The 8,920-nt window shown below is 35.2% G+C and overlaps 1 protein-coding gene across 1 annotated transcript; it reads right to left on the reverse strand.

Moving 5' to 3' along the window:
- Positions 1-1,631: 1,631 nt before the first annotated feature.
- On the reverse strand, positions 1,632-4,769 carry Act57B (Actin 57B). Its single transcript, XM_073990451.1, has 2 exons — positions 4,541-4,769; positions 1,632-3,480 (listed from the first exon to the last, which is right to left on the reverse strand). The coding sequence occupies exons 1-2, from the start codon at positions 4,578-4,580 to the stop codon at positions 2,390-2,392; spliced, it is 1,131 nt and encodes a 376-aa protein (XP_073846552.1). The 5' UTR covers positions 4,581-4,769; the 3' UTR covers positions 1,632-2,389.
- Positions 4,770-8,920: the final 4,151 nt, after the last annotated feature.

An 8,920-nucleotide genomic window follows, 5' to 3' on the forward strand; every position in this document is an offset into this window, starting at 1 on the left:
GTTCTTCGGTATTGTTGAAGTTACGAAGTTTTTCGGCAATTCACACACGCACGACCCGAACGGGGGGAGGGGGGTCCAGGGCGCCCGAGGCCCCCCTGCTTACGTCCCTGCCTCCGTAGAACAGTACCTTCTTATTTTAGGGTTTTCAGGATTTTAGCCGCACTATCCTACAGAAATGGCTGAAATTAGTATTTAGTCTTCTATGGGTCTATAATAACTTTTCCCCACAATTTGTCAGTATATTTGCACGTTTTGATATAGCCACCGACATATACAGTGTTCGAAATTTCGAGCAGTCAATTTTCGCGCTTACGCATGTAAATCATGTTCTTTAAATTTTGTGAAACGCTTACATATATTGACAATAATTCCCCATGATTAATTTCTTAATTTCATTTTTTATAATTTTTAAAATTAATTCAAAAAGTATCCAAAAATATAGATTTCAAAAATGTTGGGGGAGGAGGTTATCAAGGAAGATTTTTTTAGTTGTTGACAGATCAGACTTAAATATCTTTTTTTTATTTTACTGTTCGAATAATCGGATACCAAGTACGAAATGCGCGGTACAGCGGTACACAGCTTAAATCTCAACGGAAAATGTTATATGTGGGACTGGTGGATAATTGTTTCACCCATGGAAACCCAAACTGATCTGTCGGAAAATGTAATTAAATCTTTCAAAATGCCTTAAGTCAGAAGGTACCGTTATATGAAGTCTACGCCGAAACGTGAACTTATCTTCAACATTTTTGGTGAAAATTTGTTCTGGTCCTCAAAGGCAAAATTTCGCTAATTATTCACGAAATTTAGTTGAAAACTTCAAAATACCCCAAAATTGGGTAGTACTACACCAAAACGTGAGCTGATGCGGGCCAGGGTCTAAAGCAATATTTGAAGAAATTACTGGAAATTTTTCATAATATCCTATTCGGAATACAACAGCTAATGTGTATTATCCAATTTAGTACATGTCGATCAACAAGTATGCTCTCCCATAGAACTCTATCTCTCAAGTAAATAAAAAAAATATTTTAATTATATGTGAAGAAAAGAGAATACAGTGAAGCAACATCACACATGACCATATACGGCAGGAGACCATGAAAATTATGAAATCTCCCACAATGATGATTTCATAGACAGTCGGAATATTTATAGCAACATACCCATGCTATTACGTACGACTAAGTACATTTGTATGTGAGGTAGTAATCCATAGAGAGAACTCACACGCACAGATCTGCAGTAGATGAAATGTTTTCTTTCATCGAAATACAAATGAGGGAGCATCAAAGTAAATGCAATACATTCTTATGTTTGATTGAAATTAAGATGTTTCAGTCAAAATGTGTGTGTACCAAAATCAACTGGAAATATTTTTCAATATTTTTCTAAATGCTTTTCTCCGTAGATCAACTACCGTTTCTAATGTTGATGTGATTATATAGTTTTATGTAATCCCCAGTGGATGGAATTTGTATTGTATTGAATTTTTGGCCTTGTCACCATGTCACTTTAATTCTCCCACCCATCATTTTGCCGTTGCTTCTATATCTTTTCCCTTCCTAATTGTCTCACATAATCATCATCTTAATTATCATTAAGAATCAAAATAATCACTGTGATTATTTAGAAAAAAACTAAATTGTAACTATTATTTTATTTAAAAAAATTAAATTAATTATTGTATTGTTTGTTGTATGTGGTAGTGTGTGGTGAGTGAGTGTGATTTTTGCATAAGCAAAATTATTCTATGTATAAAAAATCAAAAAAATGTTGTTGTTTTTTTTTTGGTATTTTTTGGTGTTTTTTTTTTTTCATTAGATTAAAAAAATTACATAAGAAAACATTAGATTATTTTACATGTGGCAATAAACCCCTTATATAAAAAATTAATAAAATTTTTTATTTTAATTGCGCTATACACAAAGACAGACAGATTGGACAATAATTTTTGTTAAGACACAAAATGACACAAAGAACATTAGGGACACACGAAAATTATCATCTAGGGGGGGTGATGTTATTGTTGGGCTGTGCTGTCCTGATGTGCCTAGCATCAGGTCGAGGATGTTCGTTGGGTTTTTGGGGGGATTAGTGTAAGAAATTCAGTCATACATTTAAAAAAATAATCTGGAACCAAATACGATGGGCGGGCATCTCTCTACACTAGGCACAGTGGAGTGTTGGGATGTTGGTTACACTGCCTGTGCCCAGCAAGTAGCAACAATTGAATACCGCCTGAGTGAAAGCATGACTGATAATAGCCAAGCAAACACAAAGACAGCAGACAAGTGAGTGCATACGTAGCAAGTGTTGTTGGTAAGTGTAGTTGGTGTTGTTGTTGGTTGGTTTGTTGGGGGATGGGATGTTGGAAGCCAACAATTTAGAAGCACTTGCGGTGGACAATGCCGGGGCCGGATTCGTCGTATTCTTCCTTGGAGATCCACATTTGTTGGAAAGTGGAGAGGGAAGCCAAGATGGAACCACCGATCCAGACGGAGTATTTGCGTTCTGGGGGAGCGATGATCTTGATCTTGATGGTGGATGGGGCCAAGGCGGTGATTTCCTTTTGCATACGATCGGCAATACCGGGGTACATGGTGGTACCACCAGACATGACAATGTTGGCGTACAAGTCCTTACGGATATCTACGTCGCACTTCATGATGGAGTTGTAGACGGTTTCGTGGATACCGCAAGATTCCATACCCAAGAATGAGGGTTGGAAGAGGGATTCTGGGCAACGGAAACGTTCATTACCGATGGTGATGACTTGACCGTCGGGAAGTTCATAGGATTTTTCCAAGGAGGTGGAGGCAGCAGCAGTAGCCATTTCTTGTTCGAAGTCCAAAGCGACATAGCACAATTTTTCCTTGATGTCACGAACGATTTCACGTTCAGCGGTGGTGGTGAAGGAGTAGCCACGTTCAGTCAAGATCTTCATCAAGTAGTCGGTCAAATCGCGACCAGCCAAATCCAAACGGAGGATGGCATGGGGCAAGGCATAACCTTCATAGATGGGGACGGTGTGGGAGACACCATCACCAGAATCCAAAACAATACCGGTGGTACGGCCGGAAGCGTACAAGGAGAGTACGGCTTGGATGGCAACATACATAGCGGGGGAGTTGAAGGTTTCGAACATGATTTGGGTCATCTTCTCACGGTTAGCCTTGGGGTTCAAGGGGGCTTCAGTCAACAAGACGGGGTGTTCTTCGGGGGCAACACGCAATTCATTGTAGAAAGTGTGATGCCAGATCTTTTCCATATCATCCCAGTTGGTGATGATACCGTGTTCAATGGGGTACTTGAGGGTCAAGATACCTCTCTTGGATTGGGCTTCATCACCGACATAGGAGTCCTTTTGGCCCATACCAACCATAACACCTTGATGGCGGGGACGACCTACAATTGAGGGGAAGACGGCACGGGGAGCATCATCACCGGCGAAACCAGCCTTGCACATGCCGGAGCCTAAAATATAAAGAAATTTTACCGTTAATAAGGTGTCGTCGTCGTGGCAGCATAACGGTAAAATGTCGTTGCAGGCAAATAACAAATTTAAAGTGTTGCGGATTATTGAAGAGTAAAAATTCAGGCGTCAGCGAGAAAGAGTTTCCCGAAAACTGCAAATGGTATTGCAGAGAGAGCACGACATGAAATACTCTCAGAATACGGCATAATTTCTGGAAGGTATGAAATTGTTCCGTTAGGGAGTGAGGTGTGGGGAGAATAATTTCTCAGAAAATGTTGTGGGATTCTTGGAAACAAAAATCACCAATTTTGAGGCGTAAGAGATTGTGGCATTCGTTTGGCCGTTAGCCAAATATTTTGAAGATTTATAACCGTTAAGGTAGATTTCAGACATTTTAATAATTCTGGCGGCAGTTATGCAATATTATTTCGTATTGAATTACGAAAGCAGATATCACGTAATATAGTGGCGTTTTGACATTTTGCTCAAGAATTATACAAAATTGCAATGAACAAATATTTTGGGAATTTTTGTCGTCAAATTCATGACAAATTGTTGAATTCAATTTGGAAATATTTTTGAATGAATTCGCCTTGAATGTTTGTTGTTGTGTCGCTATTGGGCGGATGTTGATCCATTGAACAGGAAAGCCACCATTGCCAATGTGCTTTTGAAAAATGTTGAAATATTTTTGAAAATGTTGGTAAAAAGTGACGTAAATTTTTTAAATGTTTAAATGATTTTTTTAATCAAGGAGTTTTTTTTTGCATGTTTTTATATTTTTTTCTTTTTTTTTTTGGAAAATTTAATTTGAAGTTTTTTTTTTTAATTCACGTCATTTTCCACAATATTTTTTCAACACATTTTCAAAAAATATTTTTTTAATTTTTTCAAATTAGCACCACTTTTGTATCACAGAAAGGATATTATGATCCTTTTTTATGAAAATTATCCACAAAACACTTTAAATCCATTTGCTTGCAGTATTTGCAGGGTGGAGTTGGGCGGTTGTTATATCCGTTTAATCCACTGGAGTTGTATTTTTTGATCCAAACGCACCATTATCAACGACCAAAGCAGCAACCTCATCGTCACACATGTTTGCGGTTTTGTTTTAGTTTTAACTAACGGAGAAGAAAGAAGAATACGGTGTGTACGCTTTGGAACACAAATGACTGACTGAAGATTCGGAGCACCCGGTACCAGATTTTATACCAAGAAAAAAGTGATAAAACAAATCACGGAAATCGCGGCAGAAAATACATGGGGAGAATAGAACGGCCACAGCACGGAAAGATAAAAATAAAACGTGAAAAATCCTATAGACAGCACTCATACACCCACAAATGATCGGAACGATCACTTGTGTGCAGTCCCCAACAATCCAAGTGGGAGGGAGGCTGTGTGCGTTGGTGTGAGTGTGAATGTTTTGTCATTTGTGTGTTTGTGCATAGCAAAAGCAAAGAAAATCCAAAAATTCCGTTAAACATTTCAACACAGCGGCGAACAGCAGCATCCACCAGTACCCCAATTGTTGTCAACACAAATACACTCTCAGTGTTTCGTCGCTATGATCATCGTTAACTAAAAATAAACCAAATCGTCCAACATTTGCTCAGGTTGTACATGGATGGATGGTGAGGTTGGCTCCTTGGGGCATTTTTCTTAAGAGGGGCCAGGAGATGGTAGAGAAAACACATAATGGATAGACAAAGTGGGTGGAAGAAAACAACAAAACGAGCAAGGAGAGAAATAATGAAAAATTAGTTTTCTTAAAGAAAACTCATTCTTTTCAATGGAAAACATGGAGAGAGAGAAAATGAAACAAGTGACATGGAGAAAAAACAAATTGAGAGATCGGTCACCAGGTTGCAAAACAATAAGTTTGGTTGAACTTTTTTAGTTGGACATGATGAAAGTAGTGGCTCTCCCACAACGTCTATCCCTCCCCCCTCTGGCCTTGTATTTGGCTAGACTGACTAATCATAAGGCATTGTATAAAAGTACCGTATATGGCAACGGTTGCATTTTGGGCGTGAGAAAAAATTTTCACAAAAAATTAAAGAAACATTTTATTTTTTTTTTAAAGAATTTTTACTCTCTTTGTTCTCTTGTTTTATCAAACTAAGAGATCAATAAATGTTCAATGAGAAAATTTCTATAAAATTAGGTCGTTCTAGTTTTTCTATTCAATATTTCTTCATCGAAAAAAAAAATGACAACAACAACACAATTATTTCATTAATGATTTTTCTTTCACATCGTTTCTGAAAATATTTCGTAATAGTTTCAGTGTTAGAAAAAATATTCAGAAGATTGCGCCATTTTTTAGAGATCAACAAATAGCGACAACAATGACGCAAATAGCAACAACATTTTTGAAGCCAAAATAGGAGGAATCATTTAAAAACGATTCTAGTTTAATTTCAACAAGCCGAAATATATTTTTCCAAAGTAACTTTTTCTGCTAATTAGAATCATTATCTTTCATTGCTTAAAGAATATGTGCATTTAAATGTCAAGGTTATTTTTTTCAATATTAATTACGATATTTATTGTTGTGAAAAGACACATGCATTCTTGGTCATCGATCGTAATCTTCAATATGACTGAATTTAAAAAAGGAAACCCAGAATTTGTAAAACAATCTGTTTGTGTAATGGAAACTTCAGTATTTGTATATACAAAATATACTATTCCCATAGTTTTGAATCTAATTAAAGCATAATTGCATAAAATCCCAAAATGTCCCCCAACTCAAACTTCATTATCATCATCCAAATATAATTTCCTTAGTAAATTTGAATTGTTTTTGTATATTTTACCTCCCCGCTGTGATTTCTTTCCATTTTCCTTATTGTTTAGACATTTTCGTCGATACCTCTTCACTTCTCATTTACCCTTTCATGGTTTCGTGGGACTTTGTTGTTGTTGTAATATTATAATGAAGTGCTATGTAATGTTTTACTTCTCAACAATGCACTTTTATTCTTTGCAGGGTATCTTTACATTTGTTCTTTTTGGGTGCTTTCTTTTCATTATTATCGAAGCCTAATTTTTTGGAACAATGTATTTATGTATGTAACAAAAAAGCTAAGTAGGCCATGTACTCATTTTTTAATTTTGTTTAGAATTTATTTTAATTTAAGGCAATCGAAAGATATTGATCTTATTAAACCTTCAGTGTACGAAAATAAAATAATAAAATTTTATTTTAATAGGTTGGGTCCAAATTTTTTCAAACTTTATACCACCCTTTTACATTACTATACAGGGAATATGTTCCTAAAGTCGAATGTTTCAATAGTTACTTTTAGGACAAGAAATATTAAAAATGTAGTTTCCTAAAATTAAGAAATTTCTTCAAACATCCGTGGGAAGCACAGTGGCCAATTTTCCGAAAAACCTGGCTAAAAATCCAGAAATTGATCTAACCTTGGGTACCTATGTTTTTGGATCACTGATTGCTCATATTATTTAATCCTCAGGTGGCTCATTAAAGGGCCGTTTTGGTCCTTTTTTGTATAAAAATCTGATCGTATCAGATCAAAGTATTTTTAAAATTTTGTTTACCTTAAATTTTTTTACTCTAGACTACACAGAAAAAAATGTTTCATTGATTTTGAACCAACACACACTGGTCGAAACCACTGATCTAGCGGCGCGATAGTCAAAAAATCGAACTATAAAATTGCGAAATACTTTCCATTGTATCGATAACAGACACTTTGCAGGCAAAGATTTTGTTTTTTCATTTTTGTTGTTTTAAATATTCACTCAGTTATTCACTACCAAATACAAGAGTTTTTGTTGCATCAGATTTTAAAAAAATTGTAGCAAAAAAAATTAACTTCATATTTGTTTAAATTTTAAATAAATTCGTAATAAAACTGGACAATATTTATTTTTTATTAATAGCAGAGGGTATGAGTTAAATTATAAAAATTAGTTTGGGGTCTGGAGGTACTTAGTTATATAGCAATAAGTTTTAAAAAAAATAAATTATTTAGTGTTTTTATGGGTTGTACGCGCTTGTTCCACAGAGGGCATCTTGTAAACTTGGCCGAACTTTGGTTCCAATATTTTTTGCGGAATGAAATTGGACTCTCTGGATACGGAATAACCACATTAGGGCTGGAAATATTTGCAAATCTTTTGATGACTGCACTTTTATAATAAGGGATTTTGCATGAAATTCACACAAATTTAGGTGTGCATTTGTATTGAAGCTAAATCAAAATATTGACCTATCTTGAAAAATATTTGCAAGGAGGAGTTCTACCCCCGGAGACACTATAATACCATATTATAGCTAAATATGTTATTATATATGGGATAACAAGTAAAAATTCAACGAATCGCAGGTAACATAAAAGGGGCTACATCGAAACATAAATCCGTATTGAAAATGTTTTGTAAGAAGATTTTATACGCAGTGAGAACACTGAATGCAAAATTCAAACTACCTTAAATTGGGAGGTACGGTTACATGGGGGCTATATCAAAACGTGCACCTATGTCCATAATTTTTGGTGGAAATATTTTGTGACTACTAGGAACCCTAAGCACAAAATTACAGCTAATTTGCTACGAAATTGTGGCTTAAATCCTCAAAATACCGAAAATCGGAAGGTACCGTAATATGGGGGCTATACCCAAACATTAGCCGATATTGGTCATATTTGGCCCATTATTACCCACAGGTACAAGCTGAGTTTGTGCAAAATTTCAGTGACGCATCTCAATTCGTTTGCAAGTTATTAATTTCGCGCCGCTAGATCAGTGCTTTCGACCACCGTGCAACATAGAGTTTCATTGAATTAATGAAAAGTTTCCTTTAATAACAATAATGAGTTTCTTCATTATTTCAATGAAATTTCCTCAATAATGCAATGATACTTCTTTATTAATTCAATAAAATAGTTAGAAATTACAATTCTATTATTGCTATGAAACTTTCACATTAATACTATGAAACAATAATGAAAGTTATTTTATGAAACTTTTTCATTAATACAATGAAGTCTTACGTTGGTTCAAACTCAATGACAAATTTCATTGATACAATGAAATTTTCTTTCAGTGTATGGTAACATGGGGCGCCTTCGCCACGTTTTTGTTCAAAATGTTCTCATACCGACACCGTTAAAGTTTTTTCAAAAATTATTTTTGGTACAAATATTTGCGTATCTTGACTATAAGTTTTGATAAATAAATAGTCATAATTTTGTTTTTAAAATATTATTTTTGAAAATTTACAAAATGGATAAAAAGTGGCGAAGCCTCCCCACCCATGGGGTAGCTTCGCCATCGAAATTAAACTTTCTCCAACGGACTCTAAAACTGAAATTTACCATACTTCTTCCTTAAATATCAACATTATGCATAAAAGGAACATGTTTTCTATTGGATAATCAAAAATGATTTTAAAATTCACAA

This window comes from Musca autumnalis, unplaced genomic scaffold (genome assembly GCF_047663935.1).
Source record: "Musca autumnalis isolate F117 unplaced genomic scaffold, ASM4766393v1 scaffold_5, whole genome shotgun sequence".
Taxonomy (NCBI): Eukaryota; Metazoa; Arthropoda; class Insecta; order Diptera; family Muscidae; genus Musca; species Musca autumnalis.